At 52.7% G+C, this 21,185-nt stretch overlaps 2 protein-coding genes across 2 annotated transcripts; both read left to right on the top strand.

The window, feature by feature from the left end:
* Positions 1 to 666: 666 nt before the first annotated feature.
* LOC128568595 (H-2 class I histocompatibility antigen, Q10 alpha chain-like) lies at positions 667 to 12,526 on the top strand. The gene is made up of 10 exons (XM_053566234.1): positions 667 to 676; positions 1,211 to 1,501; positions 4,950 to 5,057; positions 7,357 to 7,614; positions 8,326 to 8,601; positions 10,297 to 10,572; positions 10,684 to 10,788; positions 11,105 to 11,137; positions 11,426 to 11,505; positions 11,769 to 12,526. The coding sequence occupies exons 1-9, from the start codon at positions 667 to 669 to the stop codon at positions 11,503 to 11,505; spliced, it is 1,437 nt and encodes a 478-aa protein (XP_053422209.1). The 3' UTR covers positions 11,769 to 12,526.
* Positions 12,527 to 13,178: 652 nt separating this feature from the next.
* On the top strand, positions 13,179 to 20,847 carry TRIM52 (tripartite motif containing 52). Its single transcript, XM_053566688.1, is given in 6 exon segments — positions 13,179 to 15,295; positions 17,314 to 17,523; positions 18,390 to 19,081; positions 19,084 to 19,149; positions 19,152 to 19,450; positions 19,452 to 20,847. Coding segments are annotated over 4 exon segments (897 nt in total). The 5' UTR covers positions 13,179 to 15,295; positions 17,314 to 17,523; positions 18,390 to 18,867; the 3' UTR covers positions 19,770 to 20,847.
* Positions 20,848 to 21,185: the final 338 nt, after the last annotated feature.

Here is a 21,185-nt window from a genome sequence, read left to right as displayed (position 1 = left end):
AAAAAGAGCTTACAACACCCTCCCCCTTGGTAACCACAATAGCCTCTTGAGCCAGCAGCGACCCTGCAGAAACAGGAAGTTTAGCTGAAAGTTGTAAAATCTTGTGAAACCACAATCCTGTCTGTGCACATCCCCAGATCCCCCTTGTAAGCACCCCTCCTTACCCTATAGATCTAACCTTTGCAGGGGTTGGCTTCAGCAAAAATTCTGCTTGTGCCAGGGCTTCTCATCCCCCACCAAAGGCACGCACCCCCTCCAAAGGGGATCAAGAGACTTTGAGGTGTGACCCTGCTCAGGACTGCTGGCTAGTAAAGGACCCCTGCTGAACTCTGACTCAGTGTGCTGCTGGTGTTTGTCTATAATTCCACTCCAGTTGGGTAGAACAGACTGGCCAGGACCCCTCTGTGCCGTGACCTCGAGGCAAGCAAGTCTGGATTCCAGCATTCCTAGCCCTGCTTGCCCACAGACGAGGACCCTCTGTTATCCTCGGGACCACAAAAGCCATCCCACAAATTTTCAAATATCCGAAACCACCCAGATGAAAGCCACTGTACTAAACATGGGAGTCCCAGGTCAGAATTCAGGGGGTCTAGGCATCTTAGTGGGGAAAATAAACTTTATTCCTTTTTACTAACCTCCAGCTGAAATTTGCCTTTCCTCCCTGCGATGAACGCAGGTAGTAAAGTTTCATAAGGCTAATAATAAGACCCGTGTGCCTCGGTCCCCCATAGAAACCACAGGTGTGTTCAAATCACAGGCAGGTGTTGGAAACGCTTGCCCTCCTCACAACGCTCCAAAGGGCAGTAGCGTCACGTCACCACCGCATAGCCTTTCAGGACTCAGTGAAGAAGTACAGAGTTGTATGTTAAGATATTTGACACCGTTGCTCGGCGCACAGCGGTTACGGTGCCAGCCACATACCGAAGGTGGCGGGTTCGAGCCCACCCTAGGCCAGCTAACCAATAAAGGCAACTATAACAACAAATAGCCCGGTGTTGTGGCAGGTGCCTGTAGTCCCAGCTACTTGGGAGGCGGAGGCAGGAGAATCGCTTGAGCCCAAGAGTTTGAAGTTGCTGTGAGCTGTGATGTCATACCACTCTACCCAGGGCGACAGCTTGAGACTCCGTCTTAAAAAAAAAAAAAAAAGAAAAAAGATACTTGACACCGCGGGTTTCGTGACTGGGGTTTGCTGCTTCTCGCGACCGCGTAGTTTCCGAGGTGGGTGGGGCTCCCCGGCCTTTGGCCCTGGCGACTCCCGGCCGCGCAGGAGCAACAGCGGAGCATTCGGGCTCTGCCGCTGGCCGGTCCCGGACCTCCAGACGGACCTGCGTCCCACGGCTGGACAACGCCGGCCGCCTGGTTTGGGTCCCGCAGCTGAGAATGGCCTCCGAAAGCCCTGGCGTCCCCGGCCGGCGCGGAAGACTGGCAGCCGGGGGACAGCAGGCGACGTTCCGGCTGCTGCTGCTCCTGCTGTTGGGGCTGGTGCCCGAGCGCGCCGCAGGTGAGAGGCGGGGGCCGGCGGCGGCCGGGCGGAGGGCGGGATGGAGCCCGAGTTCCAGACCTCGGATCTAGGACACACAGTGATGTTTGTTATGCTTGGTAGGGGCGGGGCGGGGGTAGAACAAGGGGACAAAGGCTGGAAGCGAGGCGGCCACTCCTGGTTCCGGGCAGGCCACAGGGCCCGGGCCGAGGGCGCTATTCGCCGCCTCCCACTGAGGCTAGGGAGGGGGGAGGAAGAGGCTCGGGGGCTGGCCTGCGGGTGTGGACAGCGGGAGGCCGACGCAGCTCGAGGGAGCTGGCAGTGATCCCCAACCTGCTTGGACCCAACCTTCCCCACAGCTTCCTGCGGGTCCCTGTGGGCCCCTCCGGAAAGGGGCTGCTGACACCTGGCCCGCCTGGGTGGGGCTCCAGAAAGGCCCAGGGGACGCTTTTCTGGAGGTGCGAGGGTGGCTGGGATATCGCTTTCCAAGCAGTGGGCTCCTGGTGCCTGGAGTGTCCCTTGGGTCCGGAAGAAAAGAGGGCTGGAAGGTGGAGAGGGGCAATGGGATTTCTGGGACGTGGCCTGGAATTTGTGTTCTTTTCCTGTTTCAGCTTTGGTGAGATGGGGACACAAGTGTGCCCAGAGCGCCACCTGTCCACATCCCACCCCATCCACCCCTTCAGGGCGCAGCCTGCAGAGGCCGCCGGTGCAGGTTGGGTGTGTGGCAGGTGTGGTTGCCGGCCATGCCTGGCTCTCCGAACTTCACAGGCAGAAAGCATTTGGCACAGGCAATTTACAGATGACTTTTCACCTTTGTGCCTGGTAACTCTTGTTAGAATTTTTTTGTTGTTTGTTTTTTTTTAGAGACAGAATCTTACTTTGTCACCCTCGGTAGAGTGCTGTGGCATCACAGCTCACAGCAACCTCCAGCTCTTGGGCTTAGGCGATTCTCTTGCCTCAGCCTCCCAAGTAGCTGGGACCACAGGTGCCCGCCACAACACCCAGCTATTTTTTGTTGCAGTTTGCCCAGGGCTGGGTTCAAACCCACTACCTTCAGTATATGGGGCCAGTGCCCTACTCACTGAGCCACAGGGCTGCCCTGTTAGAATGTTTTTAATACCCAAAATGAAAGACACAGGATTAGGAGGAAACAATGATGTTGCTACAGAGTTATTTTGATAAATGTGTCCAAAAAATGCACTAAACAACATCTAAGCTGGTAAGTCACCTGATGAGACTGGAAGTAGTGGGGGGATTACATTTGTTGTTTGCAACAACTATCATGTGATTGGAAAACACTTGCGGTTTCTATCTGGGACTGAAAGCGAAAGCATAGGTCCTGGTAATCCTGCTGTTCTGTGTCACCTTCATTCTTCATGAGAGGAAAGGTTATATTGCAACTAGAGGTTAGTGAAAATGCAGAGGTTATTTTTTCTCATCCAGGATGAAGCTTCTGAATGCAAGTTTTCAGGTCCCTGCCGCTGGGAATGTCAGTGGGTCCCAAGTGAAGAGCCCCTGCTCTCGGATCTAGGGACACACAGTGATGTTTGTTATGCTTGGTAGGGGCAAGGGTGTGTGTGTGCACCCAGTGCCTGTAACCCTTCTGGGGGAATGATCAGGCCTGGTCTCCCAGAACCAGGCGTATGCCCAGCTGTGGTTCTCATCAGGCCCTGACATCAGGTGGGGAAGGCCCGGCTTCCCCTCCTCCTTGGGGGAGGAGCGGGGAGGGAGGAAGTAACCTGGTCAGATCTGCAGAGTGGACAGGGGCTTTCCAAGGGCAGCAATAATAAGTGCTGTATCAAGGATGTTCTGAGCCTCCTAGCACCCTGTGACAAGGATTAGGTTTTTGTCACTGTGGTAAGATAGAACACTGAGGCTCAGAGAGGTTAACTGCCTACCCAAGATTACAGAGTCGCTTCTCTGGTCAGGATTTGAACACTGGCAGGCTGGCTTTGAAGCCCTTGCTGCCTCAGGGAAGAGTCAGTGGTCCTTTAGGATCAAGCCCAGCAGAGGCAGATTAATCAGAGGGCAGATGATCACAAAACTGGTATGGTAAAACTCAAATTGGGGGCTGGCAGGGGTGAGGGGCGTACCGGTTTCTGGCCTGGGCAGTGCTGGCTGGGTGTGCTGCTGGTGCCAAGAGTGGGTAGCGTGCAGGGCAGCCTGGGGGATGGAGGGGCTCCTGCTGGGCCCCTCTCACGCCACCTCCCCCTTCTTGCCCTCCATGCTGACACCACAATCTTATCCTTTCCTGGGTCCAGCCCTTATCCTCACCTTTACATTGATTTAACAGGTGGTTCCAACAGCACCCACCTTGTGGCAGGCACTAGCCTGGGAACTTTATAATATTAACTTAGTTACCTCTCACAACAGCCTGTCTACCTCTTCTCCGCTGGGGAAACTGAGGCACAGAGAAGCAACTGAGTCCTTGCTCTCCTCCCTAGACTTACGTCTTGCATTTGCAGTCTTCCTTGGTCTTGGTTTTTCTGAACACACCACAAGCTTTTGCACCCCAGGCGTTTCTACTTGCTAGCCTCTGTGCCAAGAGCGCTCAATCTCAAATTTTAGAATTCTCTCTGAATTGCCCAGAGGGCTTTTTGAACTACATGACTGGACCCCACCTCGAGAGTTTCTGATCCAGTAGGGCTGATAAGGGGCCCGAGAATGTGCTTGTATAACAAGTTCCCAGGTACCGCTGATGCAGGTGGTACATTTTAGGTTCATTGTCCCAGAACATGCTTCCCTCCTGACTGCCTGGTGACTCACAGCTGGTGAGATTTGCACTTACAAGACACCCTCAGCCCACCCCTAGCTGTGCCCTGACACTCACAGCCTCTACTCACCTTACCGGAATTGGTTGTTTAATTGTCCCCTTCCCTGCCAGGCCACGGGTGCCCTAGGGACCATGAGCTCAGTGTCTGTCTGGTAGTAAGTGCTCAACAGATGTTTCTCGGATGAGTAATGCCGCAGGGGAGAGGTGGGACTGGACAGTATGGGAGGGCCCAGCACATGGGAGGGCACGGAGGCAGTATTCTGGGAGGGCAGGGAGGGTGCTGGTGGTGGGGGAGGGCACAGAAGCATCCCTTGGAACTTCCAGGCCTGCTTGTATGCAAGCCCTGTCCAGGTCAGCTCCATCCAGGTCAGTGGTGGGTTTTCAGAGCTCCTAGGTCAGGTCGTCCTGGAGCAGCCAGGGGGGAGGACACTCCGGCAGAGGTGTGTGGGGCAGCCCCAGAGAGGAGTCAGCCAGAAGGTAGGAAACACAGGAACAGTCCCGCACAGAGGCCTTGCCCTGTGTGTGTGTGTGTGTTGGGGTGGGGGGGAGTAGGGGGATGTCCATTCCTGTGGCAAGGTCCCCTTCAACGTGCCTGTCACTGTCATTTCATGCCGTCTCTCCCAGCAGTTGACAAGGATGTACACAGAATTTGTGCCTGGATGTTTGAACTTATCTCTCCCCATTTCCCCCTTGCAGAGAGTCCCTGGGCGCTGCCCTCTGTGGTTGATGGCCCATCTCCCTTAGCAAAGGTGCTGATGGCAGAGCTGGCCAGTCAGAAGTCAGCAGACAAGCCGTGGCCTGGAGGTAAGCCCCTGCCCACCTGAGCTGGCAGAGGCCAGGAGCCACCAGCCTGCAGGAGGACATGTCTTGAGTCTGGGAATCTGGTGGACTGTCACTGTTCACTCACACTCTCAGTGGCCCCTCCATGAAGAGGTTTCTCCAGCCCTGAGGACAGAGCCCCCCTTTCCTCAGCATAGAAAAGGACAGCAGGGCCTGGAGGGGGAATCCAGGCTGCCACGTGCTTTTGGGTGCAGGGCCTCAGTTTCTCTTTGAAATGAGACTTAGGTTTATCGTGAGGGTGACCTGATAGTGGATGAAAAGCACAGCAGTGCAGGGAGCACAGCCACCAACCCGGAAATAGCAGCTGTGAGCCCTGTCACTGCTGCCCGTGCTCTCTGATGACAGGAAGTGAGGGCCCCCTGTCTGCCGGGTGTGATGCAAGACAGAAGGGGCACAGTCAGCTGTGCTGCCCCCGCCCCCAGGCAGAGCCCACAGTCTTAGCAGAGAGCACAGAACACTGTCCAGGCCCCTCCGAGGGAGGTCAGCCTGGAATCAGCAGGGTTTCCTGAAGGAAAGGACATCTGAGCCAGAGCCAGAGAGGAGGAGAAATTGGCTGGGACAAAAGAGGCACTGCAGATGGGAAGGGCCTAGGTGGTGTTACGTGTGGTGAGAACATACCCGAGAGGTGGTAACAGCACTGTGAGTGTGAGGTGTACCTGGCTTCCTGCACACACCCTCTTCACACTGAGCACCTCCTCAGTGCCTGAGCTGTTCTGGGCCAAATGGAGGGCGGTCCTGCCCTAGAGGGGCTGACGCTGCAGGGGAGACAGGCTGACAAGAGCATGTTCTCTGTGGTGACAGCACACAAAATAATGTGGAGGTGAGGAGAGCCATAGGTATTGATAAAGTAGCCTACAAAGGCCTCACTGAGAAGGGGACGGTCAAGCAAAAACTCTTGTTCATTAATTAGGTGACAGAGTAGGCCGTGATGTATCTGAGAAAACGGTGCCGAATCTTTAAACACACGGCACTGTTCTGCTAGCCTGAGTCAGGGCTGACTGCTCAGCAGATCCCACCTGTGGCACCAAGGTTGAGTAATGCCAGGAGCCAGCGCCTAGACTTGGGGAATAGAGCTGGCTAGCAGTGTGTAAGTGAGGATTCCCTAACTTGGCAGCTACGCTTTAGGCCAGGACGGACACAGACCTTTCTTGATCACCTCTGGGGAGTGCGTTAAGTTCACATTAGTTAAGCTTGGGAAAACAATCAGCTTCGTTTTTTCTTTTTAGAGACAGAGTCTCACTTTGTCACCTTCAGTAGAATGCCGTGGTGTCACAGCTCACAGCAACCTGCAGCTCTTGGGCTTGGGCAATTCTCTTGCCTCAGCCTCCCAAGTAGCTGGGACCACAGGTGCCCACCACAACGCCCGGCTATTTTTTGTTGCAGTTTGGCCGGGGCTGGGTTTGAACCTGCCACCCTCGGTATATGGGACCCGCACCCTACTCACTGAGCCACAGGTGCCGCCCAACCAGCTTTGCTTTAATCACTCTTTTTTTAACAGTGAGGTGGGAAACCTAATACTCACACTAGACGTGAGCACACAGCGCGAGGAGGTCCTGAGAGCTAGGCTGAGGAACTTTCTAGAAGTGAAGTCCGAGCTCCCATGTGCATGATCTTTGGCCTGAATGTTTGACTAATTGTTTGATTAAACTATTTAATTATGATAAAGTATATATAACATAAAATTTACCACTGTAACCATTTTGTGGTGTGTATTTCAGCGGCACTAAGTGATCCACATTGCTGTATAGCCATCACCTCTATCCACCTCCAGAACTTTTTTTTTTTTTTTTTTTTTAGAGACAGAGTTTCACTTTATCACCGTTGGTGGAGTGCTATGGCATCACAGCTCACAGCAACCTCCAACTCCTGGGTTTAGGAGATTCTCTTGCCTCAGCCTCCCAAGCAGCTGGGACTACAGGCGCCCGCCACAACGCCCGGCTATTTTTTTGTTGCAATTTGGCCGGGGCTGGGTTTGAACCCACCACCCTCGGTATATGGGGCCGGCACCCTACTCACTGAGCCACAGGCGCCGCCCACCTCCAGAACTTTTTCATCTTCCCAAACTGAAGCTCCCTTCACATTAACTCCCCACTCCCTCCCCCCTCCCTTGTCCTTTTTCTTTAACTGAAATTCCTAGTTCTTGACCTTGAGGACAGTAGATGCTCAGTGGGTAGGCTCCCACCCCAGCTGACCCAGTCACACAGGGCTCTTCCTGTGCAGGCCCTACCAGGCCTGTCTTGTGAGACCCTGTCTGTCTCCGCAGGAACCCACACTCTCCACTACCACTACCTGGCCCTGTCAGAGCCAGGCCCCGGCCTCCCACGGTTTCTGGCTGTGGGCTATGTGGATGACCAGCCCTTCATCCGGTATGACAGTAGCACTGGCAGGGCCAAGCCTCAGGCCCCATGGATGACACCAAAGGATGCCCAGTATTGGGAGACGGAGACCCTGAAGCAGAGGACCTGGGAGAAGGTGCAGCAGGTGGAAGTGTGGAGCCTGATGGACCATCATAACCAGAGCGGTACGTGGGCGGCTCTCAGGTCTCCACCCTCCTCATACCCTGCCGGACCCTCCAGGCCACTGTGCCTGTCTGCCAGGGTCGCAGCTGCTCTGCCCAGCCTGGCACAGGTGTGGGGCACGCTTTAGGTGCACAGTCTCACCCAGGCCTTCTGACACGGTCAAGTGGGGGTTGACGGGGCCTTCAAAAATGATCGTAGCTCCCTTGGTCAACCAAGGGCCAGTATGACAAATATCTGTGGGAGCCCGTGATGCCTCCTCGTTGGCCCCCCAGGGAGCCGGTATCAGTGAGAGAAAGGGGGTGCTTCTTCTTCCTCTGCTTCCTCAGCCCAGCAGCCTGAGAGCCTGTGCTGACATTACTGGCAGCAAAGTGCGGGGCACAGAGGTCTGGGGAGGAACGCATAGGACGGCTGGAGGGGCAGGGCCGGAGGGCAGCATGGCCAGGCTCAGCAGCCTCCGCATTCTCACATTGCTGGAGTCAGAGCATGTTAGGCTCACCACCGAGGGCATCTTTCACCCATAAACAACTGACATTTGTCCTTCTTAGTGGCATATAAAATAACAGCGTGTCTCATAATCAGGAACTCAGGTGCCCTCTGAGCATGCAGAGAACCTGGCAAATCTCTCAGCCTGGCTGCTCATGAGAATTACCTGGGGAGCATTTGGAGGCTGTGGGTGGTGGGCCCGCCGCTGACTGCCCCACCTGCCTGTGCAGGTGCACACAGTGCCCAGCGCATGTTTGGCTGCAAGATCCATGAGGACGGCAGTTCCTCCAGTTTCTGGCAGTTTGGCTTTGATGGCCAGGACCACCTGTCGCTGGACCTGGAGACACTGAGTTGGGTGTCGGCCGAGCCGATGGCCGTGTGGACGAAGCACTGGTGGGAGATGGAGCGCTGCTATGCGGAATATGACAAGGCTTACCTGGAGGGACCCTGCCTCACCTCCCTGCGCCGGTACCTGGAGCTGGGAGGCCAGAGCCTCACCCGCAGAGGTAAGGCCCAACCTGCCACGACATGCCCACTCCCAGAGCCATCCCTGCGGACATGAGCTGCCCACCCAAAAGATGCCAGTTAGATTAGCACCACTGTGCTTCCTCTAGAGCTGGACGGAGGTCTGGACCTTAGGGTGTGCTCCAGGGCAGGTGGACAAGGAGTCTCCCTGCCCCACTGTGTGCTCTTGAGTAAAGACCCTGCAGGCTCTGGGTCTCATTTTCTTCATCTGCAGAGCAAATGGGTCAAACTGGGTGGCTCAGGAAGTCCCTTTGGGGTATAATCCCCTACAGATCTGATTCTTGGGAAACAGACCCCAAGATGATAACATTCCCTACCAGGCCAGGCCCCCCAGAGCTCAAGGCTTTGGGGAAGCTGAAGCCTCTTAGCCCCTCCCCCTGTGTACCCCTGGTTCTAAACATGCCCTCCGGACTCCAGGTGTACCCTACACTTCTCCAGACCCCAAACAGCAGGGCTGGAAACATGGAGGCAGCTCAGGTCTAAGGCACAATGCTGTGGTGTCGCTAGGGAAGACAGGTGCTTAGGGGTGCTGAGTGTAGAGACCTGGCTGGCTCTGTTGTCAGGGAGGCTGCAGGGTGGGAGGTGGGGTGTGTTAATGGGCTGAGCTGTGGGAAAGACATTCCTTGCAGGGAGGACAGGACAAACAGTAGCAGGAGGAAGAACTGTGATTGTACACGGAGAAGTCTGGCCTCATTCCAGGGAGGCACAGCTGGAGAAAAAGGCCTGGCATGTGTGAGGAGCCAGCCTGACCCCAGGGCCCAGGAGATGAGGGCTGGGTGTGTGTGTGTGCGTGTCGGGCCTGTGGCCTGCATCTCCCCACCAGCCTGACCCCAGGGCCCAGGAGACAACGGCTGGGGGTGTGTCTGTGCGTGTCGGGCCTGTGGCCTGCATCTCCCCGGAGGCTACCTCAGGCCTCACCTGGGTGTAGTGGTTCAGAGTGCAGGCACTGGATCCGGGAGCACCAGATCCAGATGACAGCTGCAGGACTTGTTTGCTGTGTGACCTTAGGCAAGTTTCTTGCTCTCTCTGTGCCTCAGTTCCCTCATCAGTGTAACTTCCTAAAGGAACATATAGGTGTGTTACATAAGGGAGTGTTGAACTCTCAGCACCGGGAGTCGTTCTGTACCCTTCACCTGGGTGACCTCATTGAATTCTCAGCCGTGCCAGGAACATTTGGTCTCCATTAAGCTTTGAGAGACAGAGTAGTTGTGGGGCCTCTACAGGTCACACAGCTGCAAAGGGGTCAAGTTTGGCTTCACACTCAGCCTGCCTGACTTCAGCCCCTAGGTGAGGAAAGTCTCGTCCTTCTCGCCTTTGACAAGCACTTACTAGGCACCTACTGTGTGCAGGAGGTCACAGGAGAGACGTGTAGTCTCTGGGAAAACTCTAGGCTCTTTGGGGAGAAGGGTGTGGATGTATGCATATAGGACTCAACAGCCCCGCCCTGGGCCCTCCTCAGAGGCTGGGGTGGGAGGTCACACCCCGTGGGAGTTCTTAGGAAAATGCCCCTTTGGGAGAGTTGGTGATGGATCCTCTGTGCCTCTGACATCTGTGTTTCTCCTAGAGAACCCCATTCCCGTCCCTTCCCTGTTTTCCACCCCTGGAAGATGCTGGAGGGCACAGCGTGGGGACAGGGGACCGGCAGAGCAGCTGTCTTCCCTCTGCCTCTCTCGCAGATCCTCCCTCGGTGCATGTGACAAGGAGCACAGCTGGGGATGGAGAAGTCGTTCTGAGATGCTGGGCCGTAGGCTTCTATCCACCGGACATCTCGTTAAGCTGGTGGCTGGGGGGGGAGGAGCTGACCCTAGAAACTGAGCATGTGGAGACGCGCCCCAGTGGGGACGGCACCTACCAGACATGGGTAGCCGTGTGGGTGCCCGCCGGGGAGGAGGCCCAGTACACCTGCCACATCCAGCACCCCAGCCTCAACCACACGCTCACTGTGGCCTGGGGTGAGGAGCTGGGCTAGCGAGGAGGGGCAGGAAGGGAGTGGGGTGGTCCCTGGGCACCCAGAGGCAGCTCCATGGTCTGGGGGGATGTCTCCTTTTCTCTGCCTTCTTTAGAATGGCCGTCTTATGGCAAATTCATTCCCCTGGTCATCTTCGCAGTCCTGGCCACTGTCGTGCTGGCAGCTATGGCTATGATCTTGACCAAGAAGTGCCTTCAAGGTAGGTGGGGAAGAAATGAAGAAGTGGGGCCCTCCTGGAACTCCAGCCCTGTGAAGAAGAATGCTCTGTCCCCATCCCACAGTCAGAGTTCCCCGCTGCTGGGGAATCAGCTACTGCTGAGGCCCTGGCCCTGGTCCCCCTGTGGAAAGCCCTCCACCCTGGTAGCCCACCCCACAGTCAGGGGACTTTCAGTCCTGCCTTGGAAAGGGCCCAGAAGGCGAGCAGGGAGGGAATGTGGGAATGCAGAGCCCCCTCGCTTCCTTTCTTCCACCTCTGCCCACCACCCACTTAGTCTCTTGTGTTCTTTCTCCCACAGCCAGGAACAAGATGTCTTATGAGCAAGCCTCAGGTAACTGTGGGATGGGCAAGTTGAGGAAAGGAAGTCCTGGGTGCCAAGCACAGCTGAGATGCCATAGCACCGAAGACAGGGGTGGGTGGGTGTGGACAGGCACTTTTCCAGGCTCCAGTCCTGGCTGACCACAACACCAGCCCCCTCTTGCTGTCCTGGACCATCCCTAGCCGGGGCCAGTAAACCCTGGATGTGGGGTGGAGGTGGAGGGTACACTGTGGGGAGCTATGACCCTGTGTTTGGGGGAGGTGGGCCCTGGGGTGTCACTGCCCTTTTTCCTCCCTGCAGGTGGAGAGGAGCCCCACAGAGTCCAGAGCCCAGTGAGCAAGGGCTGCTCAGTCTTTCTGTTTACCAAAGTTCAACATTAGGTAACCTAGGGGCCTTTGGGGATGTGTGTGGGGGACCCCCAAGGCCATGCTGGTTGGCTGACAGGTGTTACCTGACCAGGAGTGCCCACCCTGTTTGTGTTGCTGAGATGGCTTTGCCATCTTCCTGAAATCCTCCTGAAGATCTAATCGCTCCCGACTTGGGGGTGGGAGGAGGGCAGTAATAATAATCCTCAGACTTGTATCACACCTGACAGTTTACAGAATGATATATGAAAAGTGTGTGTCTCACTTGAACCTCACAGGTGCCTTAGGAGTTTGGTCACGCTCTTCTCTTTCCCACTTCCCCGCATGGAGACTGAGTCAAGGAAGAACCAGAACAAGATCAAGAAGGAGCTGTGCACGTGAGGGGCAGCACCTGCCTGGCCTGCCAGCTTGGAGAACACCGCAGCTACCCAGACTTTTTGTCAGTGTGGTCCCATCTCATGAGGAACATAGGGTGGGGTGTGTGTTCTCATCTGCGGAAGCAGCTCAGGGAAGCATGTAGAACAATCTTACACATCCTCCTTCCTCCCCTTTTGAGTGTTTTGGATTTTTACAATGAACACATGTCACTTTTGCAGTAAGGGAAAGACCTCTTTTTGCTGTGCCCTGTGGAAATGCTTCTTAAGTGTGTGACCCGTGGAAGGCCCAGCCTTACCTCCCTGCATTTTCATCGGAGCAGAAGGCCCATATCTCCTTTGTGAATAAGAATCTCATAAGATCACATGTCTTTGTTTATTCAATGAACCATTACCTTCTCAAGCTACCTGGTATGCAGGGGGTTGGGACTCCCAGTTGAGGACAGGGTCCCCTGCAAATGAACCCCATCTTCATGGGGTTGTTGGATTTTGGTGGATGATGGACTTGAAGCCAGGCCATCTGCATCCCCTCCGACCCTACATGTTCCTCAGCAGACCCAAACCAGGTTGGATGTTTTGCAGCCCCAGGAGGCCTCAGCCCAAGGATGTGAAAGACTTTTGAGTCCAGAATAAAATTTCAGCCTGTGCTCAGGGTCTCAGCAGTGAGCTGGTAACTGCCTGGCTTTACTGAAGAATGTGTCTTTAAGTGTCCCTCTGTCTCAAGGACACTATCGTGTATGTTTTGCTGACCATGCACCAAACAGGGTTTTAAGCCCTTTTCGTGCATTAGGCCAAAAAGCACACCTGTTCAGAAGGATTAATAATCTTGGGCTACAGTGAGGAAACTGAGGCCTAGAGAGCTCAAGTCACTGGCCCAGGGCCCCATAGCCATTCCTGGCAGAGCCAGGACCCTAGGCCAGTCAAGCTTCCGGGGATCCATGTAGAATGACCGTCCATGTCCTCCTTCCTATCCTTTTGGGTGCTTTGAATTTTTACAATGAGCACATGTCACTTGTGCATCTCTGCACCAAAAGCCTCGATGACAACCCTGCCATTCTGCAAATGGCAGTAAGGACAGGTCTGCAGTCCCTTACCTGCAATTCTGAAATCTTGAAATCCAAAAACCTTCAAAGTTAGGAGTTTTTCCTGAGTTTGGCCTCAAAATCTGCTCAGAAGTAAGGTTGTTCATACTCAGTAGTTACTCCCTGTATGGTGTGCCTTTTTGCAATTTCCACAGAAATATTGATATATTTGATTACATCCCTTTAGGCCCCTTTGGGAGTGTGATATAACATCAAAAATCCACACCTGAAAAAAAAAAAAAAACAAACAAAAAAAATCCACACCTGAGTGGCACCCATATAGCTCAGTGGGTAGGGCACCGGTCACATACACTGAGGCTCGTGGGTTCGAACCCGGCTGGGCCAGCTAAAACAACAATGACAACTGCAACAAAAAGGTAGCCAGGCATTGTGGCAGGCACCTGTAATCCCAGCTACTTGGGAGGCTGGGGCAAAAGAATTGCTTAAGCCCAAGAGTTTGAGTTTGCTGTGAGCTGTAATGTCATGGCACCTTACCCAGGGTGACAGCTTCAGATTGTCTCAAAAAAAAAAAAAAAAAATCACAATTTGGTGTCTTTCTACAGTCCAAAGAATTCTAAATTCTGAACCACATCTGACCCCAAGGGTTTCAAGCAAGGGTAATCGGACCTGCATCAACAAGGTTTTGTAGTAATAAACATGCCTTCTTTTCGCTGGTAAAAGCACAATTGTCTGGTGCACAGTGAGACTGAGGTCGAACGTGAGGAAGCCCTGCCTAGTGGGAGGCTTAAGTGCCTGGGTGGACCCTAGGGGTTCCCTCCTCCCTAGATGCCTCTTTCCTGGGGTGACTAGCTGAGGAGCTGTTGAGGGAGAATCAGGTTGGAGGAGGCTTCTGGCCAGCCAGTCTGACTTCACACTGGGATAACTGCATCACCTTTCTGTGCTCCTCCCTCAGGATTTATGGCTTCTCTGTGGCCCCCTGAGACCTGCAGCTGACGCCTGCACTGGGTCCTTCCTGGGTAGGCACAGGCCTTGACCGAACTCTTGCATGGCTTTTGCAGGACAGGGGTTTATGGAAGTTCAGGGAGCCTTGGAGGTGCCGTGTTCCCTGGAGACTGGCTTCTGTGGGTCACAGCTCTGGACAGAACAGGCTGAAGGATCCTGTGCAATTCTGCACTTGTCTGTGTCTAGGCCCCTGAATACGCCTGGGGCATTGGGACTGTAGGACCAACTCACTGGGTGAAGAAAAGAGATGAAGAGGCAGTGGCTGGTGGGATCGAACTGTAGCTCCTGCAGACACCAGTAAGAGCTATAATGGGACAGAAACTTGTCTTTTTCTCCTTTTAAGTCAGTGGAGAAGCCCACAAACCAAAGTGAGTCACAGAGTGGATACATCACTGCAGGCTCCTGCCACTCCAAGGGTAGGGTCACTTCTCTTTTCTGAGTGGCTTCACTGGCTGCTTGGTCTAGAAACTGCCTGAGGGCATTTCCTGTCCCAGATGCCTCTCAGCAAAGCCCTGCTTCTGACCCTCACTGCCCTTTCCTGTAGCTTTTCCTACCCTGGGAGGTCATTGCAGGCCCCTCAGCCTTTACATGGGAGCTCTACTCACTGAGCTACGGGCACCAAGCCTGTTATCCTTTGTCTTATACGGCCTTATACTTGTTAATGATTTCGTATCTTTTTGATACAATATGTAATTCCAAAAGGGACAGGGTATGACTGTGTCTGACCTCCCTTCTCCTCATGGCTGGCAGCTCAGTTTTAAGTGTTTATTTGGGGGGGGACCCTTGGACATGAGGGCGTCCATTCAGTTGGCTAGGGGGCTTAAGATTTTATCTTACTTAATTATCAGAGAAATGCAAATCAAAACCACCCTAAGATATCACCTAACCCCATTGAGAAGGGCCCACATCACAAAGTCTCAAAGCTGCAGATGCTGGTGTGGATGTGGAGAGAAGGGAACACTTTTACACTGCTGATGGGACTGCAAACTAATATAACCTTTTTGGAAGGAAGTATGGAGAATCCTCAAAGAACTCAATCTAGACCTTCCACTTAATCCTGCAGTCCCATTACTGGGCATCTACCCAGAAGAAAAAAAATCCTTTTACCATAGGGACACTTTCACTGGACTGTTTATTACAGCTCAATTTGCAATTGCCAAACTGTGGAAACAACCTAAATGCCCACCAACCCAGGAATGGATTAACAAGCTGTGGTATATATATACCATGGAATACTATTCAGCCACTAAAAATGATGTTGATTTTACATCTTTTCTATTCACCTGGATGGAGTTGAAACACATTCTTCTTAGTAAAGCATCACAAGAATGGAGAAGCCAAGAATCCAGTGTACTCAATTTTGATGTGAGGACAATTGATGACCTAGTACATGGTGGGGGATAGGGAAATGGAGGAGTGGAGAGAAAAAAGGAGGGAGAGGGAGGGGGAGTCATGGTGTATGACACACCTCTTGGAGGCAGGACACAGTTATAAGAGGGACTTTACCTAACAAATGGAATCAGTGTAACCTGGTTCTCTGTACCCTCAATGAATCCCCAACAATTAAAAAAACAAAAACAAAAACAAACACACACAATTATAAGAGAGAGTTTACCTAACAAATGGAATCAGTGTAACCTGGTTCTCTGTACCCTCAATGAATCCCCAATAATTAAAAAAAAAAAACCCAAGGGGCGGCACCTGTGGCTCAGTCGGTGGGGCGCCGGCCCCATATACCGAGGGTGGCGGGTTCAAACTTGGCCCCGGCCGAACTGCAACAAAAAAATAGCCGGGCGTTGTGGTGGGCGCCTGTAGTCCCAGCTACTTGGGAGGCTGAGGCAAGAGAATCGCTTAAGCCCAGGAGTTGGAGGTTGCTGTGAGCTGTGTGAGGCCACGGCACTCTACCGAGGGCCATAAAGTGAGACTGTCTCTACAAAAAACAAAACAAACAAAAAAAAAACCCCAAAACCAACCAAACAAAAAGATACTCCAAGGCTTTAGGCAAAACTTCATTTCTTTAACCAATTGCAAATCAAAGAATCCTTAAACACCTATAACCTGTAATCCCCTGCTTTGAAATATCCTGCCTTTTGGGGCCACACCAATGTGTGCCTTCCAACTATTGCTTTATGACATTACATACAATTCCTGCCTCCCCGAAATGCATAAAACCAAACAATAACCACTTGCAGTTTGAGAGCATTTGCTCAAGGCCTCTTGGATATGTCTATCTGGACCAAAGTCACACATATTCTGTACAGAATAAACCTCTTTAAATTATCTTTACAGTTTGGGTTCTTTTCTGTTGGCAATTGTCATTTTGAAGGTAGGAAGACTCAGCACAGAGATGTTAAGAAACTAATTCAAGGTCATACAAAAGAATAAGTGACAAAGTTAGGATCCAACACAGACTGGCTCTCATCTCAGAACTGTGTCTTTCAGGAGGTCACATCTGGGCAGAGAGCTGAAATTACATCCAAGTGAAGCAGTGAGAGAAGTGCCTTTTAGGTAGAGAACATGCCCAAAGACAGAAGCAACAGCCTGGTCTGAGTGTGTGCAAACTACAGAGGGCGGTGACCAGAATGGACGCCACGAGTGACAAAAGTGAGGCTAAAGAAAGACTAGGGACGAGGTCCTGGATGGTGGTCATGGGGTGAGCAGCTCTGATCACCCTGCAGAAACTTGCCATTCACATTGGAAGACTGAGACAAGCCAACGGCTCCAGCTCAGGGCCTTCAGCATCTGCCACAGGTCCGAGCTGAGGCCAGAGTCTCCCCAGACAGCCCCCAGCCAAAGACTAAGCAAGATGGTCATTCTGAGGTTTGGCTATTTCTGACCAACAGAGGGGCATTCCTGGCTCCAGAATTCTGCACTGGGTTGGCTGAGACAAACTTGTATCATGGCTTGAAGCCCTTTAACCACCTCCTCAAAAAAAAAAAAAAAAAAAACCTCTCAAATTCCTAACTCCATCTTAGCCTTTATTCTTACAGAACTTAGCTGACAGAGATACCGATGTCTGTCACAAGGAGACTATAGACATATGATTTTCTTTTCTTTTCTTTTTTTTTTTTTTGAGACAGAGTCTCACTTTGTTGCCCTTGGTAGAGTGCCATGTTGTCACAGCTCACAGCTCACACCAACCTCAAAATCTTAGGCTTAAGTGATTCTTTTGCCTCAGTCTCCCAGGTAGCTGGGACTACGGACACGTGCCACAACACCTGGCTATTTTGTGTTGTAGTTGTTTTAGCAGGCCTGGGCTGGGTTCCAACCCAGTGTATGTGGCGGGTGCCCTAACCACTAAGCTATGGGTGCAGTGCCAAGACCTATGATTTTCAAATGTTTCTAAAACTTTGAATCTTTTTGGTCAACAAAATCTAACAGAGAGGCCTATTTGTACAATGCAGATGAAGATATGACTGTTCTGACTGAAGTCGAGTGGAAGAACTAGAATTCAACTCTCTATGACAACCTTTGCCAACAGACTCCAGGGTTCTTCTAGGCAAATCCAAGAAATGGAGAGACCACCAAAGGAATTTTGTTAAATGCTATGAAGGCGTCAGACTTTCATTTCAGGTATCAGCGCTGCCAGGTGCAGGATGGACTGAAATGAGAGGGTGAGGAAACACTTTTTTCCTTTTCTCAAGTCTGAAGTTGATGGGGTCAAATCCAGAATGGCAGGAGTAGAGTGTGGACTGAGAAGCAGCAGAATCCCCAAGGCAGAAGGATCTATCCCTTGAGTCCAGAAGTACCAGTCTAGCTTAGGAGAGACCATAACAAGATCCTGGTCCTTACACATAGAGAGACGAAAGAAGGGTGGAAGGAAGGTTAGGTGAGTAGGGCATGGGTCATGGATGCAGAAGTAGGTGTCGGGAGTGCTGAATTTGAGGTGTCTGAGGGGGTCTCAGGACAGCAGAGATGAACAAAGAAGTTACCGTTGCTAGAGTGGTCAGGGTCGAGAGGGTGAAGCTCTGCAGGTGGCAAGAAAAGGGGTGAGTTGGTTTAAGGAGGTGTTGGAAGCACCTAAGTCCCCACGCGAAATCCTTCCACAACACCAGCACTCTGCGCTGCCGCGAGCTCCGCCTGCCGCACCGTAGGCCCCGCCCCCTGCCTACAGGCCACGCCCCCGGGCCGGCCGCAGCGAGCCGGGCACTCCTCAGTCGACCCTGCGGCTAGACAGACCCCAAGTGAGCAAGGGCGTCGGCTCTGGGCTGCCGCGCTCACAGCTCTTTGCGTCGGCTTTCGGGAACCATCTCTGCTGAGAGGCCGTGCCCCTCCGCGTCTCGCTGGCGAGACAGCGGTTAAGCGTTCACAAGCTTAAGTTGTCTCTTCGCCTCCCCCTCTGCGACTAGTCGGTCTTTCTTTCTTTTTTTTTTTTTTTTTATTGTTGGGGATTCATTGAGGGTACAATAAGCCAGGTTACACTGATTTCAATTGTTAGGTAAAGTCCCTCTTGCAATCGACTATTCGGTCTTTCTATCAGGTGCGATTGGACCGGCGGCCGGGACTCCCAGCTGACCCTTCTCCTGGGGACACCATAGAGAGGTGGTCCTCCGACGGCCTACCCCATCCCACGAGAGGGGGACAGAGCGCCTACGTCACTCTCGGTCGTCTCCTGCCGGGAGACGAGCGGCATTCTCTCAGGGGAACACTACCGTCTGGGGCAAGCCCTGAGGGTAGCGAGAAGCCGGACTGGGTCGGGACCTGCTTGCTGAACCTCGACGGGAACTAGCGCCGTAGCCTAGTTCTGTCCCTACAGACCTCAGAAGACAGCTGTGAGACTGGATCTGGGGCGATGGCGTCCAGAGAGAGGGGATGAAGGCTTCTTTGCGGGCCTGAGGAGGAAGCGCAAGGTCATGGACAGCCTTAGGTCACCAGCGTAGTTTGGAGGCAAGCCTGCAGGCGATTCCCGTTTCTCAGCTTTGAGCTGACGGATCTACGCAGCCCAGCAGCACGTTAAGATGGCTGTGCCACTATGCATGCAGACACTTCAGGAGGAAGCGGTGTGCGCCATCTACCTGGATTACTTCAAGGATCCGGTGTCCATCGCCTGCGGGCACATCTTCTGCCGAGGGTGTGTGACTCAACTGTGGGGTAAGGAAAATGAGGAAGACTTGGACGAAGACGATGAATGGGAGGAGGATGGATGGGACAGTTCCATTCGAGAGATATTGTATGGGGGAATGCCGACGAGGAGCTGTTCCAGGATCCAGAGGATGATGAACTCTGGGTTGGTGACAGCGGTGTAATTGGAACAATGTGGATTATGTGTGGGACCAGGAAGAAGAGGACGAGGAAGATCGGGACTATTACCTAGGAGGCTTGAGACTTGACCTGAGAACTGATGTCTACCCAGAAGATGAGGAATTGGAAGCTTACAATGAGGAAGAGGATGAAGAGGGGTACCCTGACATCCACTCACCCCCTCCAGGGCAGTTCATTTGCCCCCAGTGCCGAAAGAGCTTTACATGACGCAGCGTTTGTCCCAACCTGCAGCTGACCAACGTGGTCCAGATAATTTGCCAGATGTGCCCCACTCCTTATGAGGGGTGGAGGGAAGACTGACCAGGGCATCTGTCCAAAACACCAGGAAGCCCTGAAACTCTTTTGCGAGGTGGACAAAGACGCCATCTGTGTGGTGTGCCGAGAATCCAGGAGCCATAAACAGCACAGCACGGGTCCTTTGGAGGAAGTGGTGCAGGAATACAAGGTGAGAGGAATAAGGAAGAAATACGGGAGATGGGCGGCGCCTGTGGCTCAAAGGAGTAGGGCACTGGCCCCATATGCTGGAGGTGGCAGGTTCAAAGCCAGCCCTGGCCAAAAAAAAAAAAGAAAGAAAGAAAAAGAAATATGGGAGAGTTGAAGGAAGTGGAGGGGTAACAAGGAATCTCTTTCCCACCCTCTCAGGTACTTGCTAGTTGAACTTTATTTGCAGGGGGAGAGAGGTGAAGAGAGGGAGGGCAGATTGACTTCCTCAGGAGAAGCGGAGCAGACCTATGACAGTTACTGGAAGCAGACCATTATTAATATTGTCAATCTACCGAAGTACAAGAGGGATAGATACTTAATTTCCCTCTAATGTGAGTCTTGAGTTGGCCAAATCTGTGGGACGATTACAGATGAGAATGGAAAGCCACACTACTTGTAGATAATAGATGTCTGGAAATCTCAGAGCATAAGCAGTATCAAACAGATGACTGGTATTGGTAGACAGAATGCCAGGTATGAATTCTGGACTAATAGTAGCAAGGGGCCATGCCCTGCCTCTCTCTCCAAATCTGAGGTTGCTTTCCCACCTTCAGTAGGGTCCATTTTCCCTCTAGGGAAATGCAGAGGATAAATACTTTTGATGAGACAGACTGAATCGCAGTCCTGATCACTTTCCTTTCCTGATATTTTACCACAGTAGAAGGGATGAAAGATTTAGATCAGATGACTTGAATCTGTCACTTACTGTCTAATTTGGGACCTCTTTGTGTTATGCCCAGGAGTTCCCCAGAGACCACGCAGACAGACAAGCTGAATTTGCAAGGGAGTCTCTTTATTCAAGAGCCAGCTGGCGACTGCCTCAGTGTCCCAACAAGGGGTTTCAGAGAGCAGCCCCGAGTACTTAAGGGGTCAGGTTTTTAAGGCTTTGTCTGCATCCTGGTTGGCATGCAGGCAGTTCTGGTGCATCCGGGTACGGTAGCATTGTACAGAAGCAGAATTTTGCGGTTAGCCATACATTTTTGTTTTAATATTTCCCCCTATACATCTTAATTTCTTTTTTTTAAGGCAAACTTTTATTTTTTTATTCTTTCTTTCTTTCTTTTTTGTTGCAGTTTTTGGCTGGGGCTGAGTTTGAACCCGCCACCTCCTGTATATGGGGCCAGCACCCTACTCCTTTGAGCCACAGGCACCGCCCCTATACATCTTAATTTCAGTACTTTCCCCTCCTGGTATTGTTTTTTTTTTTTTTTTTGTAGAGACCGAGTCTCACTGTACCGCCCTCGGGTAGAGTGCCATGGCGTCACACGGCTCACAGCAACCTCTAACTCCTGGGCTTACTAGATTCTCTTGCCTCAGCCTCCCGAGCAGCTGGGACTACAGAAGCCCGCCACAACGCCCAGCTATTTTTTTTTTTGTTGTTGCAGTTTGGCCGGGGCTGGGTTTGAACCCGCCACCCTCAGCATATGGGGCCAGCGCCCTACTCACTGAGCCACAGGCGCCGCCCCCCTCCTGGTATTGTTTAAAGGTCAGTCCAGGTACAGTTGGTACCTCCTGGTCCGTTTCCCAGGGA

Source organism: Nycticebus coucang, chromosome 17, assembly GCF_027406575.1.
Source record: "Nycticebus coucang isolate mNycCou1 chromosome 17, mNycCou1.pri, whole genome shotgun sequence".
In the NCBI taxonomy this organism is placed as follows: domain Eukaryota; kingdom Metazoa; phylum Chordata; class Mammalia; order Primates; family Lorisidae; genus Nycticebus; species Nycticebus coucang.
This window is presented reverse-complemented; position numbering and strand designations above follow the sequence as displayed.

Bases quoted from the DNA above. Each gene is read 5' to 3' on its own strand.
- LOC128568595 (XM_053566234.1), top strand. The intron at 5,058-7,356 runs GTAAGCCCCTGC...CTGTCTCCGCAG, and splicing joins AGACAAGCCGTGGCCTGGAG to GAACCCACACTCTCCACTAC. The intron at 10,789-11,104 runs GTAGGTGGGGAA...TTTCTCCCACAG, and splicing joins GACCAAGAAGTGCCTTCAAG to CCAGGAACAAGATGTCTTAT.